Below are 23,438 nucleotides of genomic sequence, written 5' to 3'. Positions count from 1 at the left end.
TGTAAATGAATAAAGCCATCTTTCATAACAAATTTATTTATGTTGCAAAAATATCGCCATATTCCACGTAGTCTTTACAACACAATTATATTTACCTGTGAACGCTATTTTTTTCCGGCAGTCTGTCCAATGTCATAGTTGTCTTTCTGATTTTTTGTGTAAGTATTTCCCCATTTGAGTTGATTCATATTTTCTTGTTTTTTGTTGATCAAGTTCAACCATTTCAATTCATATTGTATACTGTGTCGTTCTATGCTGTGATGTTAAACTATTTCACGTAACGTTGACTTCTGTTCAAAGTTTAAAAGAGCTGGATTTGTTTTCATCTGTCCTTAGACAGTTTGTGTTTGTTGATGCGGTTCATAAGTGTTTCTCGTTTCTCGTTTTTTTTTTTTTATAAAGAGTAGACTGAGGGTTTTTCGGTTTTACTGGTTTACACTAGTTATTGTTATGCCCTTGCTAGCTTGCTGTGGAAAGTGAGGAGTCAAAGCTCCGTATCAACTTCACAAACAGTACATGACGGTCTTGATGTATAGATTCTGCGTACGGACGTTGTTTATTAATTAACAACGGGTTATAATGTTCTTTCGTTTGTCTTTGTTCAATTATTAATATTACTTTTACTGTTTGATTTTTTTGTGTTCTATCCATTTGACGTGGCTCAGTACTTATACATCCCGTCAATGTGTTTGCATTATTTTTCATTTTTGCTAATGTGTTTTGAATATGTTTTTTGTTTGTATTTCTTTTGTTCTTATAACGTGACTCTGTACTTTAAAAGATCCCGTCATTAAGTCATTGTTCTATTATATGTCATGATGTTCTTGTTCTATTAAAAATTTGAAAATATGTTGAACGACAAACGACAAAATTATTTACTCGCGTAATTGTATTAACCATATATGTATTCTTAAATATTCTAAAGAACTTCTGGATTATTTTAAATCTTGGTCTTTTTTAAAATTAATTCTAACAGAACTTTTGATTTTTTTACCCTGTATACCACCAATCCCAATATGAAATTATAGATTTTTTAATACACATTGAACGACAAAATGTCTTCCTATGTGGCGTTTACATTTTCTGACGCCCAAACACATGAAGCAGTGAAAGTATTTTTTTAATTTGATGGATGCTTTTTGTGCTATTTTGTAAATGTTTTTTTGTTTTGAGATTGTAACACAGCGATGACTACTGTGACCATGATACTATTTCTGTTTTGTACACGCACCGTTGTAAATATAACGGAATTTGATTCGGCTGTCATACAAGTCATACAAATAGGTTAAGCGGTATACAACCAGGTTCAATCCACCATTTTTCTACATTTGATAATATCTCAACCAAACAGGAATATGACAGTGTTTGTCAATTCGTTTGAAATGTTTTGTTATTTAATTTTGCCATTTAAATTGGAGACTTTCCGTTTTGAATTTTACTCGGAGTTCAGTATTTTTGTGATTTTACTTTTTGGATGCCGTACTTTGACTTACCACAATGAATTAAATTAACAACTTGTGACTTTGATGGAGATTTGTCTCGTTGGCACTCATACCACATCTTCTTATACATAATGTATCTAGATATATATCTTGAACCTGAATGATACATTCTTCAATATATATCTAGCAGACAAGTATCAAACAATCAATCAAATAATCATTAATGACTCATCGGTTAAAAATAAAAAGAAGATTTGGTATGATTGCAAATGAGACAACTCCCCACAAAAGACCAAATGATACAGAAATTAACAGCTATAAGTCACCGTACGGCCTTCAACAACGAAAATTCCATTAGCCAACCAACACACGTAATCAAATTTTAATAGATGAATGACTACATTTTCACATTTCAGATTTAACAAATGAACACTTCCTTGGAGATGTCGAATAGTTCTTTTAAAAATAGCTGCAGCAGATGTGGATTTTAATCATAAGATTATAACGGAGCAATACATATTATTGCTAGTAACGTTAATTCATTTTGAATCAATCTATAATTTTCATCAAAAGAATCTAAATTTAACTTAAACTTAAAGGTTGATATCAATGTAGGATCAATTCGAGAAAAAACCCATTTATGCTACAGATGTTTATTGTTTAACAGTCTTTGCAATTGCATTATTATTATAAATTTAAGGCGCCCGAAGTTGGTCTATCGATTTCACAAGTCAGGATTTCTAAAAGACTAATATTTGATTGAATTAAAACAACCGACACAGTTAAAGCCTATATGACAAGAATTTTCATATAATGCCATCTTTGTCAATTGGAGCGACACTGGGTGCGTATACAATGTTAACGTCTCCGGCAAAGCATGACTCGTCAGGCATACAAATATACTACCAGTTACAATGTCACAAAAAAAAGACATCATCATCAGAACTGGTCCATTAGCAGTTCACAGATTGCACGATCAACACACTTGTTTTAGAATCTTCTGGTATCGAGACACAAACATCATTATTGAGAGCATAAGATAATACTCTCTTTTGCAGGGTTAAAAGGATTATTCTATTCAATTTCAAAGATATAACATTGAGGATAACCAAAAATCTTATCTTCCTGATTAACAACATATGTTTCCACTATCATCGCTCACTTTCGAGTATTGGTAAAACCCAAGATATTGCTCCGGTTTATATTATTTACATTCAAAATGTCTTAGCAATAATTTGTTCATTTTGTTCTTTAAATATTTTTTTTACATAATCTTGTCTAGTCTTTGTGTCTTATAACTGTGAATGACCTTGCAATGTCGCCCTCTTAGTTTTGACTTAATGTAATTGAGTCTTGAACTTTCAAGAGATCATAACAGTATAATTTATCGTACCCGGATTCGAATTTAAGTGATTAGTTTTTTAAATAAATTTGTTACCGGACGAGGTTATTTCCCATAAAAAAAAAATTGTTTTATGAATAGATTTTTTTTTAAATCCCATACTGTAAGGCTAACATTTAACGGTTTGAAAACAATTTTTGAGTATCCGAATTGCTTTGCTAGATCAGATTTAAAATGTAGAAAACCTATCATCTGAAATCCGATGACAATAGAAAACATAAAATCATGAAGAGCTATATGACTAAAATGAGTTTTTAATAAATTACAAAATTAACCAAAAATAACTTGCCTGAAGGAGTTTGAACCCTTCGTTTCTTTATATTTAGTAAATGTAAGAACAAAGGATCGATGACACATACTTGTATATAAAAAACACACTCAAGTTAATAATATGCATGGGGCCAACATTCAATTAGAAGTGGCACCAACAAAGTTTTATTTTAGTAAATTGAACGACACACTTTTCAGAATTTTTTTTATGTCTGTCTGAAATTTTCAATTTGTATTCCAATTTTCATCTGGAACAATCACTTATAATCAATTGAAATTCATAGATCGTCATTTTTCTAAATCATACAGAATCTTATAACAAAAGGGAACATTCAATTAGTAGCCTATTTAACGCTATTTGAATAATGATATACAAAAATGGTACTGAAAAAATGTAATGCATACTCTTTAATGGTGTATTTTTTTTTAAAATACAAACGATAACAATGTAACTATTTTTGTATCACCGTATAATGTTTTTTTTTATAAATAATAAAATTCCCTTTTCGATCTGCAATTACACCTTAATATCAAAATGAGATATTAATGAACAGGACCTACAGGTCGTATATGGGTTTTCATTTATATATAACCGTCTATAATTGTATTCGATATATATTTACTGAACAAACGACAGAAATATCGTAAGAAGTTTTTTTTGGCAACATCGTTTTTTTTTCTCATACAAACAAAATACCCTTTTCAATCCGTAATTATATTTTGATTTATGTGACATAGATGTTGCATGAAGGTTATACAAATACCCGACTATGTCGTCATTTAAAATAAATACATGTAATAATAAGGTAAATATATTGCATATGCATCAGGTAAAAAAAGATTGCTGACTTGAATACTTATAAAAAAAATGTGTCTATTTGATAAGTAGGTCTTGTCGTCAGGGAAGTGCAAATAACTCAACTGATTGGTCAACGCAAAGAGGTGGCTTTTATCTAAGTAGGGACAAATATATAACCTACACGTATAACCTGTATAAATAGCAAAACTCTTTAGATCAGTTTGCATTTGGAAGAAAACATTTATGCAAATATTCAGCAATGAAGACTCCATTCAGTCTGGTCTTCGGCATAGTTTGTATTTTGCAAAGGGCAGATTCTCAAGGTATGTTTTGTAAAACAGCTACTTTTTTTTCTTAAGCTATAGGTAAGTGGGTTATTTTGTTGGACAACTTACATTTAGATATATTTATAATGGTTCTAATATTTTGTTATATTTGCTTATTTTCATTGATTGAGATAAAAGGTTTCAATTGTTTTTTCTTACTGGTATATGAAATGTGATTTGATTGCCCCCCCCCCAAAAAAAAAAAAGACAACAATGCAACATATAAGGGTTGTTTTTCTTCCTTTGTTGTTTATATGGAGTCTGGGCACACCTTTTTTGGAACTTTTGGTTCTCAATGCTTCTCAACTTTGTACTTCCTTTTTGCTTTCGAAGTTTTTTCATCTGAGGGTGACTGGTAAGTCTTGTGTGGAGGAAACGCGAGTCTGGAGTATAGTTCGTTTCTGTGTGTGCTACATTTTAATGTTGTGTTTCTGTTGTGTCGTAGTTCTCCTCTTATATTTGATGTGTTTCCCTCAGTTGTAGTTTGTAACCCGGATTTGTCTTTTCTATCAATCGATTTATGAATTTCGATCAGCGGTATACTACTGTTGCCTTTGTTTGTCTATAAATTATTGTCATGTTTTCCGAGGCCTTTGCGATGATAGCGGTCTTTTTTGTAGTACACCTGTAATATATTTATCGTATACCTGTAGTACGCATACTATACGTATATAGTTTGAACAATCATATACCCAAATATCTTATCACCAACCCAGTAGCCAGTGCTTTGGCACTGGCATGACAAAACAGATTTTGTGTTATTGAAATTTGCAACAAAAGTTTAAAACTATCTAAAATTAAGGACTGTATTATTACCCTCATGCAAAGCTCTGATTGTATGTCCGACTTTGGTTATACTTTTTTTCCTTTTTTTGGTTTTCTTTTAATACGCTTTGGATTTTAAAATAGTTTTCCTCGAGTATCCCTGAGGACACATTAATTTCATCTGGTGCTGAACAATTTGTATTGATTACTAGTAGGCTGTTACTAAAATATGTTCAAGATTCAAGTTTGATGTATGTTTAAGAATTGAATGCTTCTTTTTGTAAATTTATTGGGGTGTAAAAGCGTTGACCGAAGTACATTTTGTATGAAGCGCGGAAGCGCTTCATTCTAAAAATGTACGCACGGTCAACGCTTTTACAACCCTATAAAGTTACAAAAAGAAGCATTCAATACTTATAATTACATTTTTTTAGCTAGGATTATAAAAACACGATTTTCATGAAGTTTAATTTTTAAATTCACCTGTGCACTTTATTGTGGGACCTCGTGTCATCATGAATGAAATGTTATTGTCTCATGCAATTGCTTCCGGAATAGCATGTGATGTGCAATTAGCCAATCAGAATAACGTATTATAATGAAACATACATCTTATGTAATTATTAAGAAATGAACTTACAAAAGTCACGATACAAAAAATAGGAATACCTACTATTTAAGAAGAATAAAGATTGCATCTTCTATTAAAAAGATTGAAAATGATTATTGTCTGCAATTGAAAACCGACGTGTTTCACTATGTGTACTTCTATATTATCAGGTTTACCTATGATATTACTATGAAATCGTTTTTTTTTTATCTCGAGCATCTTGAATGACAAACAGTTATCCCAGTAAAGCCGAATGCAAAAACGCTGAAGTCATTAGATTATATCGTCGGATATAACTATATACACAATATTTATATGGAATTTCATACTCGAGTTATTGTTTTCGAATACATTTTATATAGATGATAACACCAGTGAAGGGAAATGGTTTTTTATAACAGTAGATACCTGTAATTATCTATATCGTTTCACGATTAAATGTACATGTAAACAGGTTGCTTTCAAAGTACGTGTACATTTAACAAAATGATCGTTTGAATATGAAGTCAAATAGGAGTGATTCATTCATAATGCTAGAAATACAAGTTGGCTGGGTTGTAGTCTTAAACGATTGTGTGATCCCCCTATTCGCGCCCTACATGTACATTGTAATTCCAAAAGCCTATTTGCTATGATTTTAAATGCGACATGAAACTTTGAATGACGGGGATGTGAAAGTTTAAAAAACAAACATCATGTCATATATAGCATGTTAACTCAAAAGCAGAAACATTGACGTACGTCTCTCATATTTTATACTTGACATAAAAACAACATGAACAACTAAATAAATTTAAATTTGAAAAGACAAACGTAATTGAAACAATTTGTGACCCTACAGAAACACATAATCTGTATCTTTAAGAATAGATACTCATTAAACATTAGTTTACTAAATTTACTGGAGGTAATATTACTAACAAATGACTAAAACAACGTAACTTGTAAATTTTAGTGTTATGATTATACATTGCATTGGTACTTCATCGGTGGTCTAGTGGTACCGCGTTCTCCCTACCAGGAGAGATCATGTGATCGATCCGCGGCTGGTTCAAACAAAAGACTTGCGAATTGGTATGTGTTGCTTCTCCGATAAGCATGCGGCATTAAGGTGTAAGAACAAAGACTGGTCGGCTAGGCGTCAAAGTAATGTGTTCGCGTAAGATGTAACACGTTTGTCTTCCTAAAGACTTTTACTGTAAGAACTAGCATGTTAAAGAACAGCCTGGCGTATCAGTATAGTACATTACAGGGTGAATATGCATATCACATCAACATGTTTCAGTCCTGAATTTGCTTATTAATTGCTCACCAGACACAAAGCAGCCACGCATCATCGTCATCAATGCCTTGATTGATAAACCCATTTCCTCGTATTTACTGTTGGTAACAAATATTTTTCTGGTATCGACAATGAAAATATCATTACGATATACATATTTATACTTGAAGAAATATGTCTGATTATGTTATATAACTGTGTGCTCAAAATAGTACTATAGGACAGGTTTTCCAGATTGCTTGTTTAAATTTATTAAAACTTTTCATTTTATTTCAAAGAAATAAAAGTTAAATAGGTATCTTATTATACTAAAATTAAAACAAAATATGGTTTTTATCTTTTTTCTTGTGCATTTAAAATCTGTTCTGATCAAACATCTCTACAAGGCTGAACGTGTGCGGATCCTTTTGGTATAGTAATAACAAATATAAACGATATAATTGAATCAATCAGTATGTATAAGCAATTTTTGGAGGACTAACCGATATACGTTTTAAACATGTTGATGACATTCTAAAACGTGAGAATCTATAGTTATTATTTCATAAAAAAGTATAAAAAAATAGTTATGAAATAGATTTGTGCTGATTTACTGATTTTTACGTTGGGGTTAATACGCAGGTTTGACATTAAGTGACGGAGCAAATTATTCGCTGCTAAATTCATGTTGGTGTCCTTGTAAGGCATATGCAGGGTGACCAAAGAAAAGCGAAACACTTTTCTTGATAAGTTTGCTTTCCTGAGTAAAGCAATTACCAGAAAGAAATATGTGTAAAAATAAATAAATTGAACAAACAAAACTGGTTCCAAACGATGTGTCGTTTCATTTATTGTCTGTATTTATCAAAACTGTATATAACTATTGCGTATGGTCCTATCTCCCTATTGTTCTATTTCAATCATGAAACAAAAAAAAAACTATTTTTAAAATATCGAAGTGATATTCAAATTCATATTATTCTAACTTCATAAAATTGAAAATTATAAAAGCCACGTGTTTATATGTTTAATGGGCGATTAACTCAGTATTATAAGGTAATAGTTTACTAACAATAGTTAATAAAAAGCTGTTAGACTTAGAATAACATTGTTCAAAGCCACTTACACTTATTTCAACCAGGAATACTATCAGTCAATATAACAATAAAAGTGACAGTCTCAGATCATTTGATTGTTTTTTCAAGTGATATGTATTTTAAAATTGTGTTTCAAGTCAGTTTTATCACTTCCTCATTAAAGGTATGTAACACCTGTACATCTATCACGTGCTGCAAATTCTTAAGAAATACAGAAAAAAGTAAAATCACAAAAATACTGAACTCAGAGGAAAATCAATTTGGAAAGTCCATAATCACATGGCAAAATCAAAAAACAAAACGCATCAAAAACGAATGGACAAGAACTGTCATATTCCTGACTTGGTACAGGCATTTTCAAATGTAGAAAATGGTGGATTAAACCTGGTTCTATAGCGCTACCCTCTCACTTTAATAACAGTCTCATCAAACTTATATAACTTTGGTAGTTGTTTATTTTTACATAAAACTGCAGTTTTATTGTTTTATTGTCGATTGTTCTTCTACATGCTCTCGTAGACGTGACTTTGCAAATATATTTTTTTTGGTTTATCCTGGTCTAGTTATAAGACTTTTTTAAAGTTTGCTATTGTTTTAAATATAAATAAGAATTAATGTGTCACATGTTATTAACCCAAACCTTTTCAAATGGACATGCATCTAACTATTACTTGGTTTCAAATTGACAGTTATTAGGTTAGAGGTCTGAGTTGTAGAAAATATACAACAAAAAACAACACTATAAATATTCAAAACAAATTTCAATGTTTAGGCGTATATCTAAATGCTATTAGTTGTTATGCATTTACCCGATACACCAGGAATATTCAAAGAGTTGTTCTAGCGTGCGAGGCAACATGTGTAAGTATAGTTTAAGATGGTTCCTAACACTACAGGGAGATAACTCTGTAAAATCAGCTAAACGTTTTAATTACGTTGCATTGTTAAAGAAATATTAAGCTTCTCAATGATCAAAATTAGTTTTTGTCAAACTGCTATGTAACCAGTGTATTTTTTCTGACAAAATGGTTTGTTCAAATTTTTTTAAATTTTGATATTTTAGTCAAAGGGTAAAAGTAAATACTTTGTCAAAATTTTATGAAAATTAAACGAGCCAAATTATTTTTAGTCAAGGTGTTGGGTACCACCTTAAATACACGGACAGATGATGAGAATCACAGAACATTTTTTTATGTCGAGTCATCTCCAGTTCACAATATGTTGTATGACGAAATTAATCAGCTTTGAATTCAGTGTACATTTCATTTTGAAAACTGATCATGCTGATTGAAATAATATATGAAAGATCTTTTTTGTATGAAAATTAAACACATATTATCAAATTTATTTCGCAGTATACAGAATCTTAAACATAATAACGATGTTTTCATATAAAAATAAAAGTGCATTGATTTCGATCATCCCAAACGCTTTTCTAAATTTATGAAAAAGAAGCGTTATGTTATAACGAAGAAAACTATGAGATACATTCGTGCGGTTTATTGTGTATTTATATGCTATTTTTACTGCTTTCATTTGTCCTGTTTGTGATCTGTTAAGCAACATTCGTTAATAACCGTCTTTTTGTGGTGCCTCATAATTATATTCTTTTTTTATAATGTTGCTTGACATACATTTACAATACCAAACATCATAATACACAAATATCAAACATGACAAATGAGTCCACGTTATATTTTTCATAATCAAAATAAAATATTATTAAATGCCGTTCGTTCACTTTTTTTCTGATCGGAAAAGTTTAATAAACTCCTTCTCAATACGAAAATGATAAGGATGAAAGCGAGTTTCACCTTATAATTTTTTTTTTTTCTATTTTTAAGCTTGTGATGAGGATGCTAAATATAGAACGTTTGATGGATCTTGTAACAACCTTGAACATCCAGGATTCGGGAAAGCTAATACTTTGTTTGAGAGATTCGTAAATGAAGATGGAAACTATATATTTGATTATGCAGATGGTAAGAACATTATTGTTTATCTTTTTAAAGTATTTCTGTCACTGTTTGGCTGCGGACTTGTTTTCTTTCAAAATTCCAGATTTATCATGCAAATGCTGCATATATTTTACAAAAAGATCAAGACACATCACATCAATATACATAAATGTTGTGTATCAATAATAAATTTATACGGATATGTTGTTGACATTAATTTAGTATTAATTTGGTATATCAACAAAGTACTGACGTCAGTGCTTCGAAATATGTTCGATTAAATTACATTTTTCCTACACAGCACCGAAATCAATTTGGCAAGATCTATTTTTTAGTATAGTATTCGATATATGAACTAAAGAATCATTGAACAATAACTTGTTTCTGCTTTTCAGCAATTTAAATCACAACTGTATCATCCTGATGCTTTGAACATTTCATTTGTCATAAATACAGTTTTGTTATCCCTTTTTCAGATTATCGAGTGTCTTTTTGTTCTAAATTCTAGCATATAATTCATATATAGCAGTTTTAAATTAAAGTTATTACCGATATAATATCAAAGTTAATCTTATACAGAATATTTGGTAATCTCTTTCCATTATAAGTACAACTCTTACCATTTTTAAAAGTGTAACTCACAACTGACTAAATATAGGACTTATATACATTTAAACAATCATTTTGTACAAATTTGTAGGTAAAGGATTACCCAGAGTTGCACAAAATGGTGACGAATTACCAAACGCCCGTTTAATATCCAAAGCAATAATGGACGAAGATTTAGGACCACCTATACAAAGTGATAGAACCAGGTCTGCCCAAGTCGTCTCACACGCTCAACTACTAGCTCACGATGTCTTTCAAACTGAGATACCATGTAAGAACTAAATAATAATTATTCCGTCTTGAAATATCGCCAATTTTACAGAATATGGATATAGGAAGATGTGGTGTGAGTGTCAATGAGACAAGTCTCCATCCAAACAACAATTTATAAAATGTGTACGGTTTTCAACACAATTATTTATGTAAAACCATTCAAACGGGTTAACCAACGGTCTAATCTATATAAAAAACGAGAAACAAAAAACACGTTTAAATTACATAAACAAACGACAACTACTGTACATCATATTCCTGACTTAGGACAGGTACTAAACCTTCTCCCTTTTGCCGAAACAATAGCATAACATCACAACATAGAAAACCACACGAGAAATTATCAATTGGAAGGCTTGACTCAATCAGAACCCGAAAATTAACAGACTATGAACGAATACATTTGATCTGGGATACCCGAATGCAAATACACAGTTAATAAAATATTAGGGAAACACGTTCAAGACCAAAAAGCAAATTAAACAAACAAGTCCAAACAAAACAATGGCAAGACATCACTGCGTAATATTTAACCCTTCGAAAATAATGGTTTGTTTATACATTTGAAATAGTTATTTCAAACTTGACTTTTATCAGAATCATTTCACAATGGTACCGTATGTTTTTTTTTGAGGTATTTGACAGAAGAAAACATATTTGAATGCCACATTTGCAACTTAATAATAATAATGCATGTTTTCCCCTTTAAATGGCTATTTAAAACTTACAAACTAGAGAGGTAGAATACTTGCCAATACTTTGACTACGAAATTATTCATCAATCCAAAAAACGTGGTCATTTACACAGTATTGCAGATGTTGTCTGTTTGTAATAAACGCAAACATCAAAGTCATAAAAATGTATTACCTGTTAGTTACAGACGCATACATCAAAATCATAAAAAAATAATAAGAAAAATGAATGAATCGTAACGAACAGTTGAAAAAAGACGTACTTGACGTCTTTGACAGGCTTTGGTAGGCCAAAATAACCGTAGCTGGATTAAACATTCTTGTATTTGTCAATACTCTCTTTTATCTTGGTATGTTACTGAATAACATTTGCAACTATTAATGTCATATCAAAGATAGTACTTAAAGTTAATGTTATTATTATTTTGAAGCATTTGCTGAGAATAACTGCTGTGAAAACCCAAACAGAAATAAGTACGTACTTAAAGCACGTGTCGAACATATCGAAAACTTTCTTCATTGTCTATTAATCACATTTTGAAAATCAATTGAAAATTCTAGTTCAGCATTATTAAACAAAAAAAAAAATCTGAAAAAAAAGTCAGAAGGTATCAAGTGAACAGTCAAAACTCGTATTTCGAAGAAAAACTAACAACTTCATGGCAAAACAATAAAACATAAACAAGACAATAAACATAAAACTATAGAAAACTAGAATGAGTAACACGAATCCAACGATGAAGAAGGGGTGAACTCATTTGCTCCAAAAGAGTTAAAAGTTTCTGCTCAACATTTGGAACTAGACGTGCTGTTCATGTGTTTGATTACGAGATGAACTTATGCATAGAGATTTCATGTTATTTACATGGGATGAATCATATTATTAGTATTCAATGATCATAAATAATTGTTATGAGTATTCCCTGCTATGGCGACATTGTCCACGTTAACTTTAACTAAACATTTAATAGACTTTATACTATGAAATTACCTTGCCCTTTTCACCGTCATCTCTGTTTTTGTATGAGTAAATATGATGCAGTCACAAAAATAAATGTGAGCTATTGGTTTTTTCTGAACTTGTCAGTAAGTTTTGATCTTTTATCTATGTTATACATGTTATAGTCAGGATTAAGAAATTTTAAAAAAAAGTATTTAAAATATATTTTCTTTACAGTCCGGATATTTGCTTTCCACTTGAAATCCCCGAGAATGATAAGGATTTGCCACCAGGATGTATTAACTTTGTAAGAGCAAAAGGACAAATAGACGAAAACGGAGGTATGATAATTGTTTTACCTAAAAAAAAATCCCTTTATTTAGTAATTATTGCCCAATATGAATATAAATTCATACGATATTGCAAACTATTGTTTTTTAGCTTTACAATTTTGTTGAGTCAATTCCAATTAATTGCATAAAATAAAAAATAAGCACAACTTTTTTAGAAGCTGATAATCATTCCGAATATCATAATTACTTTGCAGTATTCAAATACAACAGGTGCATAATGTCCTTGTTAAGAATACAATTTTACTGTCAACAGTCAGACACTTTTCATTCTGAGGTTTTGTCAGTAATTTGCCATGTATATGGACTTACCACACTGGGCCAACATTTTGTTGAGAGCTGCAGCTCAATATCAATATATCATTTGTTTTAATGAAGTATTTATGTAACAATTAATTGTAACTTATACGACGATTTAGTTTCTGTCTTATTTATTATTAGAATATCATTTAAAGTATGTGTATTTTGTTTAGTGTATGAAGTTTATTAATATTACAGTTAGACAACAAGTTAACCTCGCAACAGCCTTCGTTGATGCCAGTGTTGTTTATGGCAGTACTCCAGAATTGATTGAGATTTTGCGAGTGCCTGATAGCTGTGAGTGTTTTCGCTTTTTATATTTTTTTTACTATTAGTTATTTTAAGTTTTCAATTCAGTATTTACTTAATGTGCAAAAGATATACGAAACTGAATTAGCAGCGATATTTTGTTAAATGCCTGTACAAGATGATACTCTGTGGAATGTTTTGTACTTTTGTCTGTTGACTTTTTTGGCTGGATTTAACATCAAGTGCACAATATAATTATCACACCATAAATACAATATAATTATCACACCATAAATACAATATAATTATCACACTATGAATACAATATAATTATCACACCATAAATACAATATAATTATCACTATCACACCATAAATACAATATAATTATCACACCATAAATACAATATAATTATCACACCATAAATACAATATAATTATCACACCATAAATACAATATAATTATCACACCATAAATACAATATAATTATCACACCATAAATAAAATATAATTATCTTTTAAAAATCAAACTTTACAATGTTATAAGAGGTCAATAACCACTATTAAAGGAAAGGAATTGATTAAAACCAACAACAACAAAAAACACCAGAAACTCCAAAATGAGCGAAACATATTAAACAAATTATATTTTTAACATGTTTAAGACTGATGTTCATTTCTTTCGTTTGATAACGTATGTTTACATCTGATCACAAAAAAAAAAACATAGTTTCATTAATCCCAGTACACAAATATTGTCATTACAAAGTAATCACTAAACGCAATTTGATTGTTTTGTTTTTTTTAGATTTGTTGAAAACCGATGACAATCTCTTACCCTCACCCGCTGGAGTTAACTCATGCTTTAAACCAGTAACACCAAGTAGATGTCCAGTCGCAGGTATTAATTATTTCCGATAAACAGACACAAGAGAGCAAAGAGACATTCAAACTCATAAGTGAAAAATTAACTGACAACGACATGGTTAAAACAGACAAAGAACAACAACAGTACTAAAACAAATAATACAGAAAAACTAAAGACTTAGCTACACGAACCCCATAAAAAATTGATGTGATTTTAGGTATTTGGAAGGGGTATACGATCTTGCTCCACATTCCGTTTCCGTCGTGTTTCTAATGGTAGTACACACCCGGTAATAAGTAATCTTTTGTATATTAAAGTATATATACATACACATACGTAGCCTTCTTTAAGTCAATTACAAATATCATTGTTATCAAGATAGTTTGTGTTGACAAAAGAACTTCAAAATAAGAAAAATGGGAGGCCAGAAATTTGAAGTATTATTCAGTTCAAGTTCTCACATGTCTCCAGTCAAGAACGATTGCAGTTGTTCTTCCTACCATGATGGATTTCTATTCTGCAAATATATTGATAGAAAATCTGTAACGTTTTATGTTTGACTCAATCGAACTATGTACGGTAATAGTATCATTACGTCAAACGTCCAGAATAAAAAAAAAATATTCTCACTCGGACACAACATGTCATCAGTTTTTTTATTGGTGTTTGTTTTACAATTATTTATATTTCCCACACAAGACTTCATATTGTATTAATTCAAAGTGTTTGAGGAACCGTTACCTCTTTTATTCAATCGGTATAGCATGTATCAATACGTATAGCATTATTCTCACATTTTATGTTTCTATATAGCTTTTATAGTTTGAATAGACAAGGACTATTTAGCAGTAGAATATATAGATGTATCCCCTGTATAATCATATTTCTAGTTAAACTAAAAAAAAAAGATATCTAAAGCCTGGCAAAGTGTATAGTGAATACAAGTGTTAACTATTATTTTGTCTGTGTGATGTCGTTTTCGCTATCCAAGTCGTTTTATTTCTTTTTCATGTAAATTTACCAATTTGTTCATTTCTACTATACTTAACACGACCTTCGATTTCCAACTGCAATATAGAGTTTTTAGTACACAATGTTTTTAAAATCCACAAAAAATCACTGTGGCATCTCAACCTGGAGCTCCAATGTTAATTTATTTACACTGATTTGATTGCTTCTTTTCTTGAGTTACAATAATAAGTTCCCCATATTCGTGTCTGTTATACTCAGTATAGCCTGTTGTCATGCTGTACACTCATGATATTGACATTGGACGTTGTCATTCTGTATATAATCTTCAACATTTATGCACCACTTGTTTCATTTTGTAGGCGACAATCGAGTATCAGATGTACCGATGCTTAGTGTTCAGCATTTAGTTTGGCATAGGGAACATAACCGTATTGCTTCAGAACTGCGCACACTGAACCCGCATTGGAACGATGAAACTGTTTTCCAGGAAGCTCGGAAGATCGTTATAGCTATGTTTCAGCATATCACATACAATGACTTTTTACCTCTTATTATTGGTAAATCTACAATGAAGAAATTTGAATTATTTTCGGAGGATGTGGACGGCGATGTGTTTGATGACCAATATGAGGATGATGTTAATCCACAAATTCTAGATTCGGTCAACGTTGCTGCACATCGTTTTGGTCATTCCCAACTAACAAACGAGCAGAACTTTGCTGACGAAAACTGTAAAACAGTGACAGTCAATAAATTGGAGGATATCTTTGAAAGTCCTCGACTTACTCAGGAGAATGGTGGAGTCAATGTTCCTTTTATTGGAAGACATTTAGCATGTTCGGCCAGTAACATGATTGATAAGTAAGTCATTATAGGGGGAACAAATCTGAAGCCTGTTGTACAGTGGTTGTCGTTTGTTGATGTGGTTCATAAGTGTTTCTAGTTTCCCGTATATATATATATATTTATATAGGTAACATTTGATTGTTTAATTTCTAGTGATGATTATAATGTTATATGCAATGAAATGATATATGACATTTTGTCTGTTGTTCTAGACAGGACTCATCTTTACTCATGTTGAGTATTTCTACATCTGTGAAAAAAATATATTCTGAATTTTTTTTGACAAAGTACCAAAACTATTAAGACTAGTAGGGTGATATATATGGTGTTAATGTTTCAGCAAGAGAGCGATATCTCTATTCATTTGAAATGACTTCAAAAGTAAATAGCATTCAACCCTATTCGAACAATGACTGAATATTCCACGTATTACGAAAGTAATAGTTACAGGGCTTGCGATGCCCTTAAGGACAATCAGTTCCCTAGCAGAGGTATCAACCCAATTGTAGTCTTATCAATGTCATACTATTCTAAATGCACATTTCGACATCAAAGTTCTTTTTGAGATGCTCGCTGTCAAATATTTGAAAGACGTTTTTTTATTCAAAAGTTGTAAATATGCAAACAGACTAACACAAAAAAAAATGGGGAGAAAAAGATTTCCGTTTATGCTATTAATAATGTCGAAAGTAAATATCACTAAACTTTATTCAATATAATCGTAGGTCCATTCGTAAATAATTAGTATTTCATTTTAGCTTTATAGTCGATGGGATGCGCAACACACTATTCCGTTTACCTGAAGCACCAGGATCTGATATTGTCGCCAGAAACATACAGAGAGGGCGGGAACATGGAGTGTCTGGATACAACACATGGCGGGAACTATGTGACCTTAAACCTATGAAATCATTCAGGAATTTTGGAAAGTTTGGAAAGGCACTTGAAGAATTATATGAGTAAGCATAAACAGTGATAACCCCCTTTACCCTTTTTTGTTGTTGTTGAACGATTGTCTATATATTTTTCCTTTATTTTCACGTTGTTCTCTTCAAGTGTTAACCTAAATTGCAGTTTAATTTTGTTTAGTGCGTTCGGCTGTATGAATGTGTAGCGGATGAAATATTGGTAATTATAGACAATTCATCATAACCTAAATTATATTGAAAATCTTTAAGGAAAATCCAACATTCAACACTTGATAAATTATAATGACAGAAAACATAACCGGGCATGATCCTATTCAGATACCACTGTAGTAGCAAGCCAGAAAAATAAAATAAAACACCATTTAATTATTTCCTGTATTTTTTTTTCAGTAATAATGTACATAAAATTGAGAAAGGAAATGGGGAATGTGTCAAAGCGACAACAACCCGACCATATAGAAGACAACAACCGAAGGCCATCAATGGGTCTTCAATGTAGCGGGAAACTTCCGCTTCCAGAGGCGTCCTTCAGCTGGCCCTTTTAAAATGTATACTAGTACAGTAATAATGGACGTCATCCTAAAATCCGAATTATACGCAATAAACTAAAATTAAAAATCATACCAGACTAACAAAGGCCAGAGGCTCCTGACTTGGGACAGGAGCAAAATTGCCGCGGGTTTAAACATGTTGATGAAATCTCCACACCCCTATACCTCTAGCCAATGCAGAAAAGTAAACGCATAACAATACACAAAATCTTAGGTTAATGGATACACCTTATATACAAATCAATGTTACCAAGTTACAAATCAGGTTCCTGATCTAATGATACTAATTCTATACTTATATTATGTATACAGTTTATCATTATACACATTGCACATGTCTGTAGTGCATTTATCCCTTTGTTTTCAGGGATCCTGATGATGTAGATTTATTTGTGGGTGCTATGCTAGAAAAAGACCCAGAATTCAATGTTGGGCCAACATTCCAGTGTTTATTAGGAATGCAATATCAAAGAATCAAACGTGGTGACAGGTTTTGGTATGAACGACCAGACGAGGCGTTTTCATTTACTAAAGGTAAACTTAACAATTTAAACGGTTTGTGGTATATTCTTACCAAGAACGTAAAACAAAACATTTTATTTGATTTGTTTTTAAGTGTTTTAACGTTTGGGCTATTTTGTGGCAGCTAATTTGTGTTGATGTAGGAAACCGGAGTGCCCGGAGAAAACCACAACCTTCGATATAAACACTGACAATCCTAGTCAATTAATAATGCAGTCGAGTGCGCCCACACGAGCGAGTTTCAAACTCACAACCTCATTGTTAGGTGCCCTCTTGCTTCATATTACAGTGGTAATTACTTAGACCCTCGGCAACCGAGTTCCCTCATATAGTTTGTTCTTTCCCTCTATTCGTTTAGAGGAAAGAGAAAAAAAAATTAAATGACATTTCAATGGACTAAACTATTGTTAGTGTAATCATACGTTTTGACTTAATAAAATATTTCTTGACGATATGACATATTAGCTATTCCACAAAGAAGTATAATGATTTGTTTAAAACAAAAAACGAGTTTTAAATGTTAGTAGGATTTTCATAAACAAGAAAAAAAGGAAGACAATGTATTGATTCTAGTAAAAGGGCTCATATCCGAGCATTGACATATACATATATGTATACAAGTAAATAATTGTATAGTTAATTTGAATATATCTTACATTTAAAATAAATTGTATAATAATACCCAGCCCAGATAGTGTTAAAAACTAAATAAAATAGAAAAGAAATCCCTCCTATGCATACAAAACAAACTACATTACTACTACATGTGAGTGATATCATATTAAATATACAATAGAAATATATATTCAAATGACGTTTATTGGGAATTTATCATCTTAAAATGGGATATTTTAATAGAAGTATAACTAAGTCTTGACCTATTTTATGGTCAATACAAAAGTATCATAAAACTATATGAATACTAGAACGAGATCGATTAACCATTTATATCATGAAATGTGTGTTAATTTGGTTGTTTCATGGTATAAAGAAAGATAAACCCTGCTTATAATTGGTTTGGTCCATAATCTTTTACTACAGGGTTTATACAGCATATCAACTGCTTTGATATGTGTATTATTAATGTATCTTGGTGAATAGTTACCCATTCAATACGTGGTATCTTATAAAAATGTCATACTTAAATTTCTACCGAAGAAAGATACATGAGATAATAAAAGACGGAACAACAGACGAGAAAAGTATAGATTGGATATGTTTTAAAAAATAGTTTCTGCCTTTTTGTTAATTTAATACTAGAATAAGTTTATGTTATGAATCCCCTGGTTCATTTGATAATTCACACACAGGGATGAACCTATCTGGGATAGTTGTACCTCTTAGGGTATTTGTTAACAACCAATAGTGCAATAAACTGAATGATTATTAAAAAAAAAAATAAAAAAATTTAATACTAATAATGAGTGAGAACTTTTTTCTTAAAAGTAGGTTAAGATAGATAAAACACGATTGATTTGACTGGATATGATCCAATCAGTATACTTATTTTTTTTTAGAGCAACTAAGATCTATAAAAGAAAACACACGTGTATCCAAAATATTTTGTCGTAACCTTGGTATTAATACAATGCAGGAAAATATGTTTCTCCTTCCACAAAGAAAAGGGTAAGTAAATATTGCAATATTGTTACAAACTAAGTACTTCTGTTTCTACAATGAATCAAATACCAATTCAAGCGGTCAAACTTGCCTACTGCATATTTATGTCTAGTTTGCTTTTTTCAAATCAAAAACCGAGGCACTCTTTTCTAGTTTTATTTCGTCGGTTCACTATTGTAGAATTAAAAGAGGGACAAAGATACCAAATGGACAGTCAAACTCGTAAACTTAAAACAAACTGACATCGCCATGGCTAAAAATGAAAAAGACAAACAGACAAACATACAAACAATATTATAGTACACTTGACACAGCATAGAAAACCAAAGAATAAACAACACGAACCCCACCAAAAAACTAGGGGTAATCTCAGATGCTCCGGAAGGGTAGGCAGATCCTGCTCCACATGTGGCACCCGTCGTGTTGCTTATGTGATAGCAAATCCGGTAAATAGTTTAATTCGGTAGGTCACATTATGTCACAAAATATATCATAGAATACTGAAATAAGAACGCATATTATAATTGCCATTTAGGCAGCTATCAACCACAGACCTTCAATTGTTCATCAATCGGCCTTCAACAATAAGAAAAATTTAAACCGTATGGTTAGCTTTAAAGGTACTGACATGAACAAATGTAAAACTATTAAAACGATACCAAGTGCCTTATTGGTGACAAAACAATAAAAAAACAAATACTGTAGTGATCGACCGACGACAATCACTGAATTACAAGCTCTAGCTAGGAGCAGACACATATAGAAATATGTATGTATATGGAACTTGCCAGCGTAAACAAACTTCCTTAAATCAGATATCTCAACAAATCAAAGAATCTAAAATGTTTCAAATTTTAAAATGCTGTTTTTTTTTCCATTTGCAAGGTAACTTCATTTTAATATGTTGAAAGCCAGATGTTCACAAGAACATAATGTAATTATGAAATATGGTCATTAAAGATGAGCATCATATACTGTATCGTATCCTAGGGTTATCGGTTCTCGATAGTGTATCAAACTTTAGCTCTGTATGGCCAGTTCTTTAAATCAATGTGGTCAAAGCTGTTTGTGTTAATTGAGTAGATACTTTTATTCATTTCCCATGATCCTCACGATTTTCTCTTGCGTAAATCAAGAAAAAACAAACATCTGTTGTTGTGCTCAATTTTGACATTGTGTGCACTAGCTCATCAGTTCTCGATAGTTGTGAAAGTACAGTATGGTAAGCATGCCTGATATTAATACAGATTGAAAATTAGTCAAATTGAAGAACGTATCAATAAAGAATCATTTGTCTCAAGAAAGAATTATTTGTTTAGTGAATTTTAGTCTTATCGATCAATTTAGGCATCTTTAACAGATATCCTAGGAATTATCACTCAAGGAAAAAAATATGCATAAAATATTTATTTTTAATGTATTTTTGATGATTTTAAATTATTGAACCAATTCTTTATATGTTATAAGATGTTTTCACAACTGTAATTAAAATTTTGCTGTCACAGCAACAGTATTTTAGGGCATTATGTGTCCGATAATTATATTGAATTAAATTATAAAGTTCATAAGATATGGCCCAAACTGCGTCCCATAGCGACGTCACATCACTTTTAACAATTGTGTATTACGCATGTGAACTTAACCTTATTTTTGAGCTAAGTTTTGTTTACATTTGAAAACATGCACTTTATGAACCTAAGGGATGAAGTTGGGGTTGTTTTGGGATAAGGAAAAGTAGGTCAAAATCGGAAAATATTATTTTTACTGTTGTTCCATGTTTGAAAACTTGAAATGGGAAAATTACTGGTTGCTGGAAGCGAATTTTTTAACTGTCCTTGAAATACTGACAAACAGTAAACATGTGCAATTTCGCGAACTACTTGTCATAGTGTTATGATATTTTAGCAACACGACCCATGTCACACGTAGAACAGGATCTGCTTATCCTTCTGGAGCACCCGAGATTACCCCCAGGTTTTTGCGGGGTTCGTGTTGCTTAGTCTTGAGTTGTCTATGTTGTGTCATCTGTACTATTATTTGACTGTTTCTCCATTTATTTTTAGCCATGGCGTTGTCAGTTTATTTTCAATCTTTGAGTTTGACTGTCCCTTTGGTATATCTCGTCCCTCTTTGATGACTTTAAGTCTTTGGTAGCAAATACTCAATTTAACTTAATTTTACATTATTATATCATAATAAGGAGATGTGGTAAAATTGCCAATGAAAACAACTATCCTCAAAAATTTAAATAACGATGAAAAAAGCATTTATATGTTTATAGCTAGATTATGTTTACATTGACTTTCTAAATGTCATTCGAAATGACTGTTTGACATTGCTTGAGTTATCAAAGTTACCAGGATTATAATTAAGTATGCCCGACGCGCGTTTCGTCTACATAAGACTCATCAGTGACGCTCATATCTAAATATTTATAAAGCAAAACAAGTACAAAGTTGAAGAGCATTGAGGATACAGCTACGGTAATCTATGCATGGGATAAGACAATTCTTAGTTTTTCGAACAATTCAAAGATTTGTCATGTTTGTAAACAAGAAATTTATAAAATTTACCACATTATTGATATTTATGTCATCACCGAATGGAGAATGGCAGGTTTGCATTAAAAAAAATAATTCTGTTTGTACTTTATAAAATGAGGATCCAGTTGTCCTAATATGATTGTTTTGTTTTTGCTAGGAACAAAAGAATCCCATGCGAAGATATACCAGACATAGAATTGTCTCTATGGAAACAAGCACCATAGATATTTTTGTTATTTATGACAATATTCATCATTTTTTATATTGTAATTTTCTATAAACAATACTGTGTTTATGTTATCATTAACATTAATTTCATGATTCTTTTATCATTGCTTCTATGAAATCTAGTTTAATATATATGTTGTTTATCTGCCAAATAAAAATTAAAATATGAAGACTATGTTGGTAACACGTGAACATGGTTTCAAGAGGAAATCAATGTCTGTGGACATGTATTCCAAAGTAGGTAACCATAGAAACGTCATATAAACGTCATAGTCTTATTAATCTGATCATGAAAACACTAGCGTGGTTTCGAAACAGATAAAAATGATAACATGTTCATTTCTATATAATATCATCCATGGCTTTCAGATATCACAGTCATGCAGATTAAACTTTAGCCTTGTTTCTATATAGAAATCAAGACGTATGTTTGAAGTTGTGTGATATTGATCGCTCCTTTTTCATGTGCAAGGTAAAACTTTTTATTAAACACTTCCATCAGTAGTTTACCCGTTGTGATGCCCATGAAAATATAAAGCCTGTTAATTCATATAAGACGGACATGAAGGTAACGAATAAAACAAGAAGAATCGCATGAACTTAAAAGGAGCAAAACCGGGAACGTTGACATAGTAAACATCTATTGAAATGCGTGTATAATCCGCTTTGAGAATCAGTATAAATTTGACAATTAGGTATCGAACATTTTCGGAAAATTACAGATCAGACAACTATATTTAAATTGGTATTTAAAGAAAAAAAGCAAAGTCCACTAATCAACTGAAAAACTGACACTTCATATCATTCAACCAAATATTGATCTTAAGTTTAAAATGTATGCTCTTCGACCACGTACTGTGTTTTTATTTACCTATTTGAGCGTCACGGATGAGTCTTTTGTAGATGGAACGCACCACAAACATACATAACTGCAATATTGGTATAAATGATACGTTCAGTTATATACAGTCGATTTAAAAACGTTTTCGTCATAACTCTGTTTAAACAGGTGGTG

General features: G+C 31.3%; 1 protein-coding gene across 1 annotated transcript; it reads left to right on the top strand.

The window, feature by feature from the left end:
* The first annotated feature begins 4,153 nt into the window (after positions 1 to 4,153).
* Positions 4,154 to 16,993, top strand: LOC134694444 (myeloperoxidase-like). The gene is made up of 9 exons (XM_063555456.1): positions 4,154 to 4,236; positions 9,817 to 9,954; positions 10,631 to 10,810; positions 11,937 to 11,979; positions 12,683 to 12,786; positions 13,294 to 13,392; positions 14,153 to 14,245; positions 15,544 to 16,045; positions 16,789 to 16,993. The coding sequence occupies exons 1-9, from the start codon at positions 4,173 to 4,175 to the stop codon at positions 16,991 to 16,993; spliced, it is 1,428 nt and encodes a 475-aa protein (XP_063411526.1). The 5' UTR covers positions 4,154 to 4,172.
* The last annotated feature ends 6,445 nt before the right edge of the window (positions 16,994 to 23,438 follow it).

The sequence above is a fragment of the Mytilus trossulus genome, chromosome 13 (assembly GCF_036588685.1).
Source record: "Mytilus trossulus isolate FHL-02 chromosome 13, PNRI_Mtr1.1.1.hap1, whole genome shotgun sequence".
Lineage (NCBI taxonomy): Eukaryota > Metazoa > Mollusca > Bivalvia > Mytilida > Mytilidae > Mytilus > Mytilus trossulus.
Note: the sequence above shows the minus strand (reverse complement) of the source record. Positions and strands in the feature narration are given on the sequence as shown.

Coding starts and splice junctions, on each gene's coding strand:
- LOC134694444 (XM_063555456.1), top strand. CDS start 4,173: ATGAAGACTCCATTCAGTCTGGTCTTCGGCATAGTTTGTATTTTGCAA. Junction 9,955..10,630: donor TATATTTGATTATGCAGATG/GTAAGAACATTA, acceptor ACAAATTTGTAG/GTAAAGGATTACCCAGAGTT. Junction 14,246..15,543: donor AAGTAGATGTCCAGTCGCAG/GTATTAATTATT, acceptor TTCATTTTGTAG/GCGACAATCGAGTATCAGAT.